This window comes from Psammomys obesus, unplaced genomic scaffold (genome assembly GCF_907164565.1).
Source record: "Psammomys obesus unplaced genomic scaffold, mPsaObe1.curated_primary_1811, whole genome shotgun sequence".
NCBI classification, from domain to species: Eukaryota; Metazoa; Chordata; class Mammalia; order Rodentia; family Muridae; genus Psammomys; species Psammomys obesus.
The window spans coordinates 6804452-6822262 of record NW_026586589.1 but is presented as its reverse complement, the minus strand read 5'-3'; the positions used below and the strand labels follow the sequence as shown (position 1 = coordinate 6822262).

Genomic DNA, 17811 nt, shown 5'->3' with positions numbered 1-17811 from the left:
ACACACACACACACACACACACACACACACACACACACACACACACAATAATGGGTGAGTGGTTCCTAGATCCTATTAGAGAAAAAATTAAAAATTCTGGACAAGTAACTCCCTAACTGTACTGGACACTGGCTGAAAGTGAGCAGGTGTTAAAAGAAAGTGTGCTAAGTTAACAGTAGGAGGAGGTGAGCAAAGACCTAACTTCCAGTTTTATGGCTTTTACGGCTTTCATCCAGGGTAAGGCTGTAGCCTGACATCTGGAATTTTCACACACCACTGGCGAGAGCGAAAAACAGATCAAACACCCTGGAGAAGCCGCCCTGCCCCAGTACTCCTACTCTGGGGTATTCACTGAAGAGACACGAGAATGCACTTCTACAAAGTTGCTCTACAACAACACGCACAGCAGCCTTAGATGTAGTGTGGCCCTGAGGCAAAAACCCAAAGTTCATCAAGAGAAGAAAAGACAAGCTGCGGCTCATGCACCAGGACACTGCCTTAGCAGTGAAAAGCCGTCCTCGGCATTCAACACACACAAACCTCATAATCATTATGAGGCATGAAGCAGCGTCTATTCTTGACTGCACTGGCAGCCCTGGAGACCAAACCTAAAGACTCAGCTGCTGGGCAAGGGCTCGCCCACTGAGCAGCCCTCCCAGCCCCTGACCAACTTTTTAAATGGGTAGAGCATTAGAGGAAGTCACTCGCACCCACACCCACACCCCAAAACCTCAAAGTGCAAACAACAGGAAATCATATTCGCAACAGATTCGTGAACACAAGTGAAACTGAGATACCAACTGTAAGAACAGACAGACTAACCTATGTCCATGCCAGTCAGAGGTGACCGAGGAGAACTGATTCTGAAAGGACACGGAAGAGGGGCTGGGCTGTGGCAGGGCCACGCAGTTCATGTGTGCAGGGCTAGGGGTCTGATCCTCCACATCACAGAAAGAAAGGCAAGGCACAAGGGAATCTTCCAAAGGATGAAAATGGTCTACACCCTGACTGCCTGTGGAAACGTGTCAAACTCAACTCAGCTGTGTTCAGGTTAAACCGGGAGTGATGGCGCATGCCTCTAATCCCAACTCTAGAGAAACCAAAGCAGGCAATCTCTCAGTTTTAAGGACAGCTTGGTCTACACAGTGAGACTAACAAAACAAAAATAACCCAATGCAACAAAAATTTGCATAATTTATTGGATGTAAATTCTACTTTAAAAAAAAAAAGGGAAGGCAGAGAGAAACTTCTTTGCCATGTATGGAGCTTTCTGTGCTTTTCTACTCCAGTTGCTAGAAACTGGGAGGCTAACTTCATTCCTCAGAAACTGCTTCCAAGTGTACGGGTTCATCACCTGCAAATGTGCAATTACCAAGGGCTCAGTTAAAGCCTGAAGTGAGGGTCTAACACACTCTCAGCATCGGGGAGGCTGAGGCAGGACAGCATTCAAAGCCATTCCCAACTGTACAGGAAAACCCTGTATTAAAAACAAAAGCTCCATTATTAAAACAGATGACACCTAACCTCATGGCAGCTGGGCTTTAAAAGACAAACTGGACAGTAATGTAACGGCAGAGGCGAAAGTGCACTGACAAGCAGGGAAGCCGCTTTTCCAGGCTTGAATGACACAGACACATGGAAATGGAAGCCCTGAACACTTGTTCCAGGAAGGATGCTAGAGCACGAAGAGGAAAAACAGAGAGTTTAACTGAATAACTAGATGAAATTCTGTTTCTTTCTTTAACTAGGGAACACAGGAATACATACCCTCCACTTTTTATCTGGGCGAGCAAGCGGGATAAATCTTCCATCAAACATATGAGAAAATGGCCCATGACCTAAAAACAAAAGCAGCCTTCAAATTAAAAAAAAAAAAAAAAGTAAATTGGTAAAAACTGAGTTCTCTTTATTTTTTTTTTTTTTAAAGATTTATTACATACACAGTGTTCTGCCTGTATGTACACCTGTGTACCAGAAGAGGGCACTGATGACTATGAGCCACCATGTGGGTGCTGGGAATTGAACTCTGGACCTTTCGAAGAGCAGACAGTGCTCTTAACCACTGAGCCATCTCTCCATCCCCCCCAAAACCTGAATTCATATATATATATTCATATATATATTAAACTAATATATATATTAGTTTATTTTGAATATTAATAGCTACTGTTGATCATCTGTAAATGAATAAAAAAACAACAACAAAAAAGGAAAAGGACAAATCTGTCCTTTCAATTTTCTAAAACAATAAGAGGTAAAACCATTTTGGAAAGTTAACCCTCCTTAGATCAGTCTGCAGTTTTGTATTAACTACAAGGAATGCTGAGAGTTTTTCATAAAATAAAATAATAAAATAAAAATCAAGGTTTACATATTTAGGGCTGGGGTTGCAGCTCACTGGGAGAGCCAATGACTGACACACACAGGTCCTACATTTGAGTCCAATCACCAAAAACAAAAACCAAAAAGTACACAAGAACCAACTATCTTCTAAGAAGGGTAACTGAGCCTACAAAAACCTCAGAACAGAATGCTGACAGAAAAACAGGTTCTGTCCCTTTAGAACCTGTCCACGGAAACACAAGCTCACGCATGCACACTCTCTCTCCTGTAACTAGAGGCTGGGTAGTCGTCTTTTTCTTTCTCAAGGATGAAAAGGATGATATTCTTCTGCTTGGATCTAATTGGCCTAAGACCTCCAGTGAGTCAGGGAAGTATTTCTTAAACTGGTTGTAGTTGTGAAAAGGGATGGGTTTAACAAAGAAATCAAAGCAATTTTAGTCAATGAGAAGGATAAAAGAAAAAAAAAATCACACCTCCATTATCCTAAAGACAGAGTAAGAAAACTCCCTGTCAGAAAGCCCTTTCAGCCCAGCTCGGTGGCTCATGGTTGTAATCTCAACACTCAGGAGGCAGAAACAGGAGGACTGCCATGAGTTTGAGGCTAGTCTGGGCTATATAGTGAGTTCTAGGACAGCTTGGGTTACCCTGTCTCACAAATTAATTAATAATAGGTAAGTGAATAATACCTTTTATGTGACATAGTAAAGATACTTAATATGGAAAATTCAGAAGTAATAGCAATGTTTTGTCCTTAGCAATAATATTAGAAAGAATCCAAGGCACACCGTGATTAATGAAAAATTAAAATACTGCCAGGTGGTGGTGGCAGAAACTTTTAATCCTAGTGGCAGGGGCAGGTGGATCTCTGAGTTTGAGGACAACCTGGTCTGCAGAGTAAATTTCAAGACACCCAGGGCTACACAGAGAAACCCTGTCTCGAAAAACCGAAGTGGGGCAAGGAGGAGAAAAGAAAAATGAAGATACTTGTACATTTCCTTTCTAGGCTGAGCTCTGAATGCCAAGCAGAGGCAGCATGCTGGGTCTTACAGGACACACTGGCCCTGAGGAGCTTACCGAGGTCGTGGCACAGTCCCGCAATCTGAACGCAGAGAATATCCCGCTCACTGATCTGCAGCTCTGGCTGTTTTTCAGCGAGTGCTCGTACAAGGCATCCTGCCAGGTACCCCACCCTGTGGAAAAAGAAAAAAAGAGACCAAAAGTCACATTTTGGTTTGAAAGACGAGAGATAACTGCAACTTGAAACTTTTGATTCTGAGAATTGGCTCTGTGATGTTCCAATACAGAAGGAAGGCAGGGGCTCAGCAGGCTGAGATGTGGTTCTCTGCAACACTTGACAAGCATGTTTGAGATCCTGGGCTTAATCCCCAGCAAAGCAAACAAAAACAAAATAAACAAATGGTAGAACAAATGTAAAGCACTCCCCAACACTTCTTTCTGAAAGGAAGTCCTTAAAAAAAAAAAAAATCTTCTTTCCTCTGCCCTGAACTCAGATCTAAAAGGTAGATAATTTGTGCCCTGGAAGGTTCTAGTAAGTGCTCAATAAATACCATTTATGATTTCAGTATAGGTACATGTATCTTGCTACTGGACCTGGACAGATGGCACACACCTGTAATGACTCCCGAATTTGGGACCAGTCTAGGCTGTTTAATGAAACCCTGAACAAAAGGAGAAAGAGAAAAGCCTAGATAACAAAATGAAAACCACAAAGTAAATTAAAACAAACGAATATTTAACTACTAATTATTCTCTGTCCACTTCCCCCAGCTCTACACGAAACGGGAAATGCACAGCAAAGTTCCAACTTCACCGCATACACAAAGACGACCCTCTCACCGCTTACAAGCGTTCCTCTAACTTCCATATTTCCTGACATAATTATTTCGTTTAAAAGGGTGACTCTAAACCACAAAATAGGACCCAGGCACGGTGGCGTGTGTCCAGAAACTCAGTTCTTGGGAGATGAGGAGGGAGGACACTGAGTTTGGGGTGGAGCCCTGTCCCAGAGGAAAAGAAACGAAAGGACTTAGAAAGGGATTAAAGGAATAGTAGTCAGAATTTACAGGTAGTTATGCCAGCAGCCAACCCTATTCAGTTCAAGTATTCACAGACAAGTATTTAATCCAACAGACATTGGGTTTTTGGAAGGATATGAGGTAGTTTAAAAAACACATAAACAAAACCTGGTAAGCAGGGATCCAAGGTCTCAGTTTTCTCACACTGTGGGAAGTGCTCCCTGAGAGAGCAAATGAGCTAGCAGGGGTAGGTGGCATGCTCCCCTCGCCCGCCTTTCCCTTCTTACCCTAGACTGTGTTCAAACCGGTTGTGAGAAGCTCCGGGGAAGACATAGTAGCCGCCTCCCAGCTGCTTGATGTATCGGAGCCGCTGGAACTGGGGTGTGTCAATGATTCGGATGAGGAGGGGGTGGAACTCAATGTGGCCATGAATGGGATCATTAAACACCTGGAAAATTATGTTTAAAAGGTTGTCCTCTGACCTCCGCATGCCCGCACAGGCACATGCATGTCCCTCTCTCACACATGCACAGAAACAATAAATACAACTTTAAAAACCACCTTTAACAGCTAATGTTGTAATATATACAATTTCCTTTTTCATATCAAAACGAACAGTGAACATTACCTATCCTTATATAATAATCACTTTGATAGTTCAATTTCATTAATGAACAACTAAAATAAAAAAATTGTGATATTCTACTCGTTTTTTATTTTATGAGTGTTTGCTTATATTTGTGCACCATGTGTGCTTGGAGAATATTAATGTTTCTAATCCTGCTCTGTAAGTCACTTTAATGCTTATCATAAGCTACACCAAGTTTATCATTACTAACAATACTCAGGGAATGGTATCAAAGCCCACAGGAAGAGAAGGAACCAAGATTACCAAAATGAAATCCTCTGGACATCCTTATCATATAAGACCACGTTCAGTGATCTCTAAATATTTAATCATAAACACACCTATTCCTCCTAACAGAAGATCAACCTGACCACCACAGACAAGTGAGAACATATTTTGCTACTAAAGATTGTCAAAGAAATTATATAACCTACTTTTAATCCATTTAAGCCTAAAACACCTTTACTGTCAATTTCTCAAGTGGCAATACTTGTTCATAAAATACTTACTTCATCCTAAATCCATTAAAAAGAAATAAATTTAAGTTATTTTTGAAAAATGGACTCAGCGAAAACTCTGTTTTGAGCTGGAGAGATGGCTTAGCAGATAGAAGCAACTGCTGTGTAATCAGACCTGAGTTCAGTTCCCGGGACACAGAGTAGAAAGAGAGCACCAACTCCAGGGAGCTATCCTCTAACCTCCACATGCCCACACTGGCACATCCACGCCGCTCCATCACACAGACACAGAAACAAGAAAACCTTTAACAGTTAACATCAAAATGAACAGTGAGCACTTTATGCTTTCATATGATAATCATTTTTTTTGGTTTTCCGAATAATAATCACTTAAATGGCTTTATTTTATTAATGAACAGCTAAAAGAATTTTTACTGGAGATTCTGTTTGTTTTTTATTATGTGACTGTTTGCCTGATCACGTGTCTACACACCGTGTGTGTGTGTGTCCACTGTATGGGTGGTGGTCAGAGGACAACCTGAATGAATTGGTCCTCTCCTACCATGTGGGTCCTCAGGATTGAACTCAGGGTGTCAGGCTTGTCACTGAGCTATCTCACACACCCTGATGAACATTAAAAACTATTTCTTTAATGTTAAGTATTAACTTATTGAAAATAATGTCATATAATTTTATATATTCTCTTCCTAATGTTTAGTGAATACATGTGATATTTAAGTGTTTTGACCACTATTTTATAATTGGTCACATCTATCTATCTATCTTTGGCTTCTTGAGACAGGATCTATCTATGTAGCATTTGCTGTCCTGGAATTAGCTCTGTAGACCAGGCCGGCCTCAAACTCACAAAGATCCACCTGCCTCTGCCTCCCAAGTGCTGGGACGAAAGGAGTATGTCATCATTGCTTGGTGGTCATTTTATTTTTACTATTATTACTTGACATAAATGATTCCTTACATAGTCACATGGTCTACTTATGACTTGTAGCAGCTGTGTGGTATTCTAGTCTAGTTCTAACCAGCGAGATAATACAGTCCCGTTAACTGTTTAGTCTACTGTACATGCCAAGCAGAGTGGGTAAGAAATCAGTCAGGAGCCATTCCTGTACTCTGGGAGAGACAGTAAACTCTGTCCAGAGTTAGAGAAACAAAATTCCTAGCACCCACACGGCAGCTCACAACCACCCGTAACTCCAGTTCCAGGGCACTGATGCCTTCTTCTGGCCTCCATGGGCATCATGTATGAAAGTGGTACAAAGATATACATGTAGGCAAAACACCCATAAACACAGAAAAAAAATTAATTAAATAAAACCTGAAAAATAAAAACTTGTTGGATATGGTGGTGCACGCTTTTAATCCAGAAATATGTGGATCTCTGTGAGTTCGAGGCCAGCCTGGTCTACAAAACAAGCTTCAGGTTAGTCCGGGCTATGTAGTAAGCTACTCTCTCAAAAATGATAGATAGACAGACAGATAGATGGATAGATAGATAGACAGATAGATAGATAGATAGATAGATAGATAGATAGATAGATATAAAAATTAAAACTTAATTGTTGGTATAATGTTCTTTTGGAATATATACACCTTACCCTTGTTCATTCAAATGCTGATTTCTCTCCCCCACTCTCTGGTTTCAATCTGGACATTGCATTATGATACTTATTCTAAGCATCACCTGTCTCAACTTTGTGTAAACATGCCAAAATAAAACAACCACCCCCAATGTGGAACAATGGAGAGGAAGGAGTAGGAGGGAGAGGAGGAGGGAAGCAGAGGAGAGAAGCTGGGAGAGCAGAGGCTGGAGGAGAGGTCTTGGAACAACGTGGAGAGATGGACTGGACCCAAGATTATCACTAAAAGCAATTATAATGGGTAAAATCTGAATAGCAGGAAACGATGTGGGCTTGGAGGTTTAGGATGGAATAACTATTGCCCAGCATTGTGCTCTAGGTTAATTAAATAAATTCTAGTCTCTGTGTGGTGACTTGGTTATATAGCTGTTTAGGATTAACCACAGCTTTACTAAAAGATAAATTAATAGTAAATATTAATGACCAAATACAACACCTAACAAATAAAATTAATCCTATGTTTGCAGGTTACTAGGACGTTTGTGTCAATGCAGATGACTAGAATAATATCACATGGCTAGAGAGATGGCTCAGGGGGTAAAGACACTTGAAGCCAGGACTCAACGGCCTGAATTCTATCCTCAGCACCCACATAGTGGAGGGAGAAAACTGACTCTCAAAAGTTGTCTTCTGAACACTGCACTTGGGCTATGACACTTGTATGTACTATGTACATACATACATACACACACACACAAGATGATATCGTAAGTCCAAGTTTTGTTTGTTTGGTTTTTCTGAGACAGGGTGTGGTGGTTTGAATAGACATGGCCGCCACAGACTCATGTGTTTGAATGCTTGGCCCATAGCAGGTGGTGCTAATAGGACATGTGGCCTTGCTGGAGGAGATGTGTCACTGTTGGGTGGCGGGCTCTGAGGTCTGACACAGGCTTACGACAAGCCTGCAGTTACACAGAGTCTCCTGATGCCTGCAGATCGAGACGCAGACAGAACGCTCAGCTCCCTCTCAGCACCATGTCTGCCTGCATGTCATCTGCCATGATGATAATGGACTAAACCTCTGGCACCATAAGCCAGCCCGGATTAAATGTTTCCTTTAGCTCCTGGTGTCTCTTCACGGCAATAAGATCCTAAGACACAGGGTTTCTCTGTGCAGCCTTGGCTCTCCTGGCTCACTCTATAGACAAGGCTGGCCTCAAGTTCACAGAGATCTGCCTCCTCAGGACTGGGATTAAACGTGTGCACCACTACACCTGGCTGACAAGGTTTGTCTTAATTACTGTTCTATTGCCATGTATAAAAGAAATCATTTGACTGGGGTCTCACAGTTTCAGTGTGTGAGAGACCATGAGCAAATCAAAGTTTTAACTTGTGCTACAAAAGACCATTTATATAAAGTCAATGCTGCTTGTGCGCTAGAGTCCTCTTACCTTCATTAGATCAATGTGAGATTGAGGCAGTGTTTTGATACAGTCAATCATCCTCTTCCTCTCTTCCGAGGAACTAAAATTGAAACAACAATAAGTAAACATATCAGTGCTGGCTTAGTAATAATTCCAGGGGTACTGGAAGCATGTGGGCAGCTTTGGAGTATCTACACCAATAAAAAGAAAAAACAGATTAGAAGGAATAACCAATAACTCAAACATAATCCCAGAAACTTTCTCTGTTCCCATAAGAAGTGTTAGGTCAGGGAGGAGGGAGGAGCTTACGGGGGGATAAAAAAAAAAGTGAATAAAGTGTAATTAATAAAAATAAAATTAAAAAAAAAAGTGTTAGGTCACAAAGCAGGGCCCTAAAATGACAATGCTGCTGACAATGGCCTACATGGATGCCCCAGGCTCAACCCAGGCCAGATTCTTACCAGGTAAACAGAAACTTCAACTCCGCATTCCTCAGCAACCTCATAACATCATTCTGTTGTTGTTGTTTTGTTTTGTTGGTCAGGACAGCCACTACCTGTCTCTACCTTGGATGGTCATCTAGTTTCCATTTAACCTTTAACAGCCTGCATCAGCTCAGGGACCTCCACCCTGTGGACTGTCACATCAAATCCACTTGCTTTTCTCCACTGGGTGGCTGCTCTCTACTCTCTGATGCAGCCCATCAGTTTGTCCCCCAATAACCTACCTACCTAAGGAGTGGTCTGGTTGGTGTTTTGTTGAGCTTGCTTACACGAGGTTCCTGCCGAACCAAGGGAGTCCATCCAGCCTTCTGCTGAGTTAGGACTCAAGCATGAACTAGCATCTGTGAGGGTTTAAGTTTTGTATTTCATCTTCCCTTATCTATGATTCTCCAGCCGGGGACATAACCTTATGGGAACTCTACCTGAACTGCTTGGAATCTTATCATATCCTGCTTCATTAGCAATGGTTCAGTGCTTGAACACATCTGGCTGAGATGTTAACAAAAACAGCAGCAGTAGGCATTAGCATCCCTGCCCATTCTACTGCTCTTTTTTCAGGATGAAAAATATATATTTTGTTAAAAGTCTTAATAGACTTGAAGTCAGAAGCACCACAATTGGCCTCTTTGTTGTACTGAAACTCACGGCAAAAACTAAATATAGGAATGATTTTCACAGGATGTACAGAGACATTATTAAGCTGATAAATTAGAAAGGAACAAAATTAATACACCTTAGAATGTGTGTGAGTGCGTGCGTGCGTGCGTGCGTGTGTGTGTGTGTGTGTGTGTGTGTGTTTTCTCCATAGCCGAGGCCGGCCTGGAACTTAAAGTGTAGCCGAGGCTAACCTGGAACTCACAACAGTCCTCCTAATAAACAATGTTCACTTTCTAGAAAAACCTTCATAAATCACTATTTAATCAAAAATTTAAGTAATACAAAAAGTGTTTGTCTAAACAGGACTCCCCTGTTTGTCTAAATAGGACTCTCCAACACAGAGCTTAGGATTTGGGGGTGTATAGCCTGGAAACAGTAGTTGGGGACTAGGGCCCGACTTCAATCCCAGCAGAGGCAGAGGCAGGGGGATCCACCGCAGACTTGCTGTTCCTTTGGGGTACTAGTGTCCCATGGAAAACAACTATTGAAAAATGAAGTCTGGACTAATTCACACATTATGCCTCCATAGATGGTTTAGGATTTTATCTATCACCTTAAGCACTTTCACCTTTCCTAGTTACTGCATTATGTCTCCTCTTACCTTTGACTTTCTCCCTCATCTAGAAACCTTGATCCCAGCAATATGGATTCTCTCTTCTATGCTGCCCAGTCCAGCCAGGTCCTCTCAGGATGTGAGGTGAGCCCATTTGTTTGTTTGTTTGTTTATGAGCAGTTTTATGAGTTTGTTTATAATTTTTAAACATAATGCCAGATTGTTAGTATAATTTTTAAAACTGAGAAACTGATGGTGTAGGTCAGAATTCCATCCGCATAATTTTTATTCCTACAAGAAAGGATATTTTTCCTTTTAGGTGTTCACTGTAATGGCTTTGAGATCCCTTTTTCTTACAGTTCTTATCTCTTCTGGAGGCCTTGAGGTTTCCTTTCCCTTCTCCTTCAACATTTAAAAACATTCAGTGCATCCTCACCTCGGATTCTAGATTGTTCTGTTGAATGTAGGAATTACTGGAAGTAGACAAGCGACTTGCCAGTGTCTTTTGGGAGGTTGTCTTAGTTGGGTTTCTATTGAAGTGGTGAAACACCATGACCAAAAGCAACTTGGTTGGGAAGGAAAAGGTTTGTTTGGCTTATACTTCCATACCACAGTTAATACTCAGCTAAGATCTTTAAAGGGATTTCAACTCTTACATCCCAGAACCTGCAGCCACACACAGAGATATCTGCAGACATGTGTGTACAAAAGCTATAAAGGAACAATTACATGCTTTAACAGTTTATATACACAGACACACCCAGTTCTCAAACAGTCTTAAGAAGACCTACAATAAAAAGAGCGGTAACGTTGAACTTCTTGCTGATTTTTTTCTTGCTGGTTCCTTTATATTTCTAGTGTGATAATCCAATTATTCTGAATTTGAGACTAAAAGTTGGTCACTATAAACTTCACAAATGCTCATCGGAAAAGCTCTTTGAACTAAACCCCACATGTCTATCTAAACACAAGATCCATACAGCAAGGGCATCAGGCACTTTAAAACATGTCACAGTGCTGAAACAAGAATGGGTAGAGCCCGAGATCTTGAGCTTTGTCTGTGAATGACAAATAAAGTGTGTCTGCTCTCACTCTCACAGCCATTTTGTTATTCTTACCTTACTCCAAGATTTTCCAGACTTTTCTCATCCAAAAAGGGCAGAAATGAGCCATTGACTTTATTTCCTGTGGAAGAGGAAAAAGTAAACTCAATTTTCACAACACGTATTTTCCAGTTTCTTTCAGTTTGAATCCATCAGAATTTACTCAGCCTCTATTGACTAAGAACCATGACAGCAGTAAAACCATGTGACCCACAGTCAGGCTTCTGTAGCCACAGATTCCTTAGTTATGGTATTAATGAAAAATATTCAGAAAGAAGCCCTGTACCTGTACTGAACATATAAATACTTATGTTCATTATTGTACATAATATGTAAAACTACTGTACAATAGCTATATTTTATGAGGTATTATAAGTATGATTTAAAGTATACAGATGTGGGTGTACCCAGGTTAGATGAAAACACTGTTATTTTATGTAATGGACTTAAACATCAGATTTTAGTTACCTGCTTGGGTCTTGGAACCAATGCTTCTCAGGTACTGGGACACAAATGCATCATACTTTAAACCACACATACACACACACACACACTGATATACTTAAGACTATATGTAGTATATTTATAAGATATAAAACATAAATCATTTAAAATACTTATTAAATATGTACATATTTAATTTATGTCTGTATGCTGTATGTATGCACCAATCCCAACACACGGAGAGTGCTGTGTCTTCTACCCTCTCTGCCTGTTACTCTGAGCCAAGGTCTCGTTCCTGAACTTGCATTTGGCAGCAATTGCCAGCGATCCTCTTCCTGTCTGTATCCCACCTCACAGATGGGCTTACTGGCGCCTACAGGAAACTCTCATCTTGTCATGTGGGTGCTGAGATCTGAATTCCCGTCCTCGTAATTACGGACCAATCAATCACTCTTAACCACTGAACTATCTCTCTAGCCTTCTCTACCTCATTTCTTTATTTATGGGGTTTTTTGTTTGTGTGTGTGTGTGTGTGTGTGTGTGTGTGTGTGTGTGTGTGTGTTTGAGACAGGATCTCACTATGTAGCTCTAGCTATCCTGGAACTCACTATGGTCACTCTATAAACCAGGCTGGCTTCAAACTCACAGAAATCCACTTGCCCCTGCCTCCCAAGTGCCTCCCAAGTGCCTTATCTCTGGGATAAGGCACTTTTTTTTAGAAGGAGAAGAAAAGAAAGGAAGGAAGAGAGAAAGAAAGAGAAGAAAAGAAAAAGGTTCCTAAGGATTGAATCCAGGTCTTTGTACATAGCAAGGAAGCCTTCTACTGCTGGGCTACATTCCCCAGCCTGTACCATCCTTTTGATCCTCTACTTTTAAAATCTTAATTAGGTAACTAACCTAAGAACTATTTTGATGAGGCAGATGAACATTTACTAATTATCTGTGAGGAAGACAATGGGAACAGTAAAGTGGAACCTAATTATTTGTGAGGTTCTGCCAGGTCAGCAGCTTCCTGTTTTAAAAGTCAGGGCTGGAGGCGGGGTTAAATTTAAACCAGTTGTTCTTAGAATCATCTAGTCAAAACCAGACTGAGGAGTACCCAGAGTTTTATTTCTAAAACATCCTCTTGTTGGGGTGGAGGGGCGTCTGGAGAGATGGCTCAGAGGTTAAGAATGCTGGCTGTTCTTCCAAAGGTCCTGAGTTCAATTCCCAGCAACCACAGGGTGGCTCATGTTCAGTTCCCAGCAACCACAGGGTGGCTCGTAACCATCTACAGTGAGCTCTGGTACGCAGGCACACATGCAGACAGAATGCTGTAGAAATATAAATAAATCTTAAAAACAAACAAAACACCCTCTGAGAGTACACAATAATCTGTTTTGAAAGAATTATATATACACATATGAACATATATTTTTTTTCTTTCCAAATAGCTAATTCTAGCTCTTCTTGAGCTGAGATTAGAGAATTCTGAACTATTTCACAGAAACAAAAACCTTCTTTCTCAGCATAACAAGAGAAAATGAAAAGTGTTTTTCTGAGGAAAAAAAAAAAAAGGTTTTGTATCTTTTCTATCATGAAAAAGTTACTCAATGTAAAAAGTCCAAATAATATTAAAAAGTACAAAACGCCAGTTTACTTAAGTTCAAGCTGATACCTACTGTTAACATTTTGAGATAACGCATTTATCTATATACAATTATGTAATTTGACATATAAAAGATTGTCATATAACCAATTTTTTCCCCATTCAGTATCCTAAACATAGTTCTCAATGACGAAAGTCGGTATCTTTCTTAATGGACACTTTATATTCTACAACATATACAACTCATAATACATTTTATATGAGCGTGCACTTGTGTGGGGGTGCATTTGCACATCTGTGCACCTGCCTGTTGAAAGCTGGAGGTCAGTGTCAGGTGTCTTCCTTAATTACTCCTGTTTTTCTAAGATTTATTCACGTTTTCATTTATGTGTATAGGAGTCTGTGTGAGCTTATGTGTACAATTCAGACAGAGTGCTCGGCCAGGAAACCTTAGGATCCTACTGGTCCCTGCCTCCTCACTTCTGAGATTATAAGTATGCACCATAAGCTTGCAAAATGGGTACAACAGTACTTCATATAACGTATATACATAATAAATGTTAGCCATCACTATTTACTGTAAGCCAGAAAGTACTGCCAAATAGTCCATAGCTGAGCCAATGGCCACGTCTATCGACTTTACTGGTATACATATTTCACCTGATAATCCTTTCTAATTATTAAACTAAAAACCAGTTTATTTAATTTTCCTATTGAGATGGAACTGCTCTACTTGTATTCACTGGGTGGTTGTTAATGGTCTCTCCTTGTTCTCTCACTCCTTTTTCTGTTGGGTAGATTATTTTTTCCCTTGCTCCTAGCTGATTTCCTAATTTTGCCTGTGTTCTCCGATGGTGTTTTGTTTTTAGATAAGACCTCATTAATGTATCCTTGGATGGGCTGAAGACCTGGGACTGGAAGTTTTGATTGTTTTTTTCAGTCTCCCAAATAGTAGGGGTATGGGAATATGTTCCCCAGTAATTTTTAGTGAGAATACTAGTTAAGAAATAACTGGAGTGCACGCCTGTAATCCAAGCATTCAGGGAGGCAGAGACAGGCAGATCTTTGTGAGATTGAGGCCAGCCTGGTCTACAAAGTGAGTCTAGGACAGCCAACGCTAAACAGAGAAACTCTGTCTTGAAAAAAGGAGGAGGAGGAAGAGAAGAATGAGAAGGAGGAGGAGGAAAGAAATAAAGAAATAACTGGAATGAATTCTGGAATCCAGAGACTTAACCTTTAGTCCAACTCTGTATTGTCTAATGACTTTGGAAAGTTACTTAACATCTTTGGCTATCAAAACATCATCTGAGGCAGGAATAAGATAAGACGGCTTATCACATAAGAGCACATACTGTTCTGCAGAGGACTAAGTTCAGACACCAGCTTTAGACCTTACGCAACTGCCTATAACTCCAGCTCCAGAGGTTTGGGCGCCCTCTTCTGGCATCCATGGACACTGCACTCATATGCAGACCCACAGACCTCCCTTCACTCTGTTCATTCTCCAACCCTATACAACCATAATTTAATAACAGTAAGGCCAGAAGCGATAACTCAGCTGTTAGGAGCACTCACTGCTCTTGCCGAGGGCTCTGATTCAGTTCTCAACACCCCTACGACAGCTCACAACCATGTGTAATTCCAGTTTCTAGGAGCTGTATCATCTTCTGGCTTCAAGGACACCAGGCTCATACATGGTGCACATATACACACACGAAGGCAGAACACACATACATAAAAAATTAAAATAAAACATTGCCCGGTGTGGTGGCCTACTCCTTTAATCCCAGTAGTCAGGCGGCAGAGGCAGGTGGATCTCTGAGTCGAGGCTAGGCTGGTCTACAGAGCAAGTTCCAGGGCAGCTAGGACTGACTCCTGACTACTGAGACACCCTGGCTTAGCCTCTTGCCCCGCCCCCACCAAAAAAAAGTTACTTTCCTGTGGAGGAAGCCGGGAAGGGAAAAAAGAAATGTGAGTTCCTACATTTCAGCTACCTTTATGTCCTGAACTTTCAACTTCGAACTCAGTCCTTCAGTTAGGCACACAGGACTGCCCCACAAGAAGCAAAGCTTACTGAATTTGCAACGCACAACCACGGAAGAGAGATTTCCCGCTCAAACACCTCAGGAGATCATGCTTAGCACACACCACAAAAAAAAGTGGAGCAGGTTCCAAACGTTTGACTGCATGAGCAAGAACCAGAAGAGTCACTTAAAACCCTCAGCCTGTACCCTCCCCTCTCTGTGGCCAAGCTGTGGAATGTTGGGGGTCCAGGGGTCAACTGACTGGCTGTTCTTATTTCTGGAAGAGAAACTGCTCAGTAGTCCTCTGCAAATGCGGTCGGCACATACTGAACCCTCCTGGGACGCTACGGTAGCCAGGGAGAATCCAGAGATTAACCAACTTCCCCTTTTAGAGAACCCCCCCAAATCCCCGGAAGGGCTTACTAGTGAAACTTAAAAGCGCCCCAAATCTCTGATGGGGCCAAGTGTTCCGGGAGCTGCGGTTAGCTCAGAAGGATCTCCCTAAACAGGTGAGCCTCAAAGACCGCAAGCCACTGCCCGAGGTCTGGCGCTAAGTCTTCTAGAAGGGCGAGGATCTCTCCTGTCCGCAGAAGAGGTGACAAGTTCCTGGGGAGACCCATGCACCAGAAGTGAATGCAACCTTCCCTGTGCTTCCCGGGTTCGAAGCCCCCCAGAGCCGGAACCTTATGGGCTCGTACTTCTGTGCCCACCTTGCGTAGACCGTCTCTGGACGGCTCTCGTGGGGAGCCCGCCTCAGGTTCGGGTTCCCGCCGCCAGCCGCTTCCCCCAGGGGCCTCCCCCTCCCGCGTGGGTCCTCTCCGCTCGGCTGCTCGGTCACCATCCCTGGTCCCTCAGCCCAGCTACCTCTGAAGCTGTCCAGCACTTTCTCCTCTCGGAAGCCACACTCCTTTAAGAAGGAGCACACGTCCTCGGGCTCCCACTTTCGGATGTCCAAGTACGGAGACGCGCTCGTCGCTGCAGGACGGGTGCTCGGTGGAGTCCTTGGGCTGCCATCGCAGCGGGGCCGCTTAGCAGGCTGCTCCGGCTCTGCTCTCTGCATGGCTACCTCCGACACCCGGCGCAGCGAAGTCAAGAACCGCGGCACTCGGCTGGCGCGCAGTCGCACTGACGCCGCAGCCCTCAAGGCGAGCCCTTTTAGCATTGCCAGCCTCCCTAGTGCGCAGGCGCGCTGGACATCGGCCCTGGGAGCGTGGCCTCCCTGGGGCGCTAGCGCCCGGCCTATTGCGCAAGCGTAATGACTGTGCGGCCTCCCTTAACCCCGCCCTAGTTTCTCCAAAAGGGCGGAGTTATTAGAGAAACAAAACTTAAGGGTTGTAGTTAAGGGTGGAGAGTCCAGTAAGGACACGGCCAGGTTAAGAGGACACCTGGGCCTAATGAAGGTTCCACCACACTCCAGACTAAAGGCTCTTCTAGTGAACTGCAGGTACCTTTCTCGAAACAAGTACTTTTTGCCGGGTTTCAAACACTCCGTGCTGTAAACCTGTGAAAAAAAAAAAAAAAAAAAAAAAACCTAAAAGGCAACAGAGCTGCCAGCACCATCCCAGTGCGGGGGAAAACAATGGGCAAGGGACTGGCCTAGCTGGAAGACCCTGAAATGATTGACAGCTGGTTCCAGGACTGTCCTTTTGCGTTTCACAGATTCACAGTTAGCTGGCAGAGGACCGCCTGAGGTGCCGAACTTATTTCCAAACAGATAGGATTTTTACTAGTTTCTAGTGTCTGAGTGGTAGGCGTTTCTCTTGCTTTACTTGCTTTAAACCGTTTTGGGGCAGGACCGAAACTTCCCCATAAATCCTTATCCAGGCATTACTAATACGGTGACAACAGCTAATTAAAAAAGCCAACACCTTTTCGGGAAACCGTAACCAGCTAGGTTATTTTAACGTTAAGGAGTAAGAATAAGATGCCTGCTTAGTTGTAAGCCCCACAGCTGCAGGTGAAGCCTAGTAGAACTGAGGCCCCGTGGTCAATCCCCAGCACCAAAAAAAGAACACTAGAAATTTGATAAACCAAGGTATTTTTAGCAGACAGCGCTGTTGTGTTCAGGGCACTGTTCTAAAGGAAAGTGAAATATACAGGCAGGGATGAGAGGGAGAGATGGGGGAAAGGGAGAGAGAAGCAAGAAACGGCAGACAGGGCCTGCTTCTAAGGGCTCTTAATACTTTGTATTAGTCAGCGTTCTCTAAAGGAACAGAAATGATAGAATAAATAGTTATATGTGTATGTGTATTTAAAGGGATTTATTAGACTGGCTTACAGGAGTCAAGTTCATCAACAACTGGCAGTGTGGCTCTGAAAAATGTGGTAATTGTTTGGTCCAGGAGGCTGGTTGTCATAGCAGTCCCGGTCTGGCACTGGAGTCCTGGAGGATTCTTGGAGAGCTGCTGGTCCTCTGTCTACACTGGGATCCCAAAGAAGTCAGCTCTAATGC

At 42.7% G+C, this 17811-nt stretch overlaps 1 protein-coding gene across 2 annotated transcripts in view; it reads right to left on the bottom strand.

The window, feature by feature from the left end:
- Samhd1 (SAM and HD domain containing deoxynucleoside triphosphate triphosphohydrolase 1) overlaps positions 1 to 16491 on the bottom strand; it is a 35808-nt gene extending 19317 nt beyond the window's left edge. For both annotated transcript variants that reach the window (XM_055602203.1, XM_055602201.1), the window contains exons 1-6: positions 16224 to 16491; positions 11319 to 11385; positions 8515 to 8587; positions 4667 to 4827; positions 3418 to 3533; positions 1768 to 1838 (exon numbers count right to left, since the gene is read on the bottom strand). In XM_055602203.1, the coding sequence (XP_055458178.1) occupies positions 1768 to 1838; positions 3418 to 3533; positions 4667 to 4827; positions 8515 to 8587; positions 11319 to 11385; positions 16224 to 16419 (684 nt within the window). In that variant the 5' untranslated portion in view covers positions 16420 to 16491. The remainder of the gene's footprint in view (positions 1 to 1767; positions 1839 to 3417; positions 3534 to 4666; positions 4828 to 8514; positions 8588 to 11318; positions 11386 to 16223) is intronic.
- Positions 16492 to 17811: the final 1320 nt, after the last annotated feature.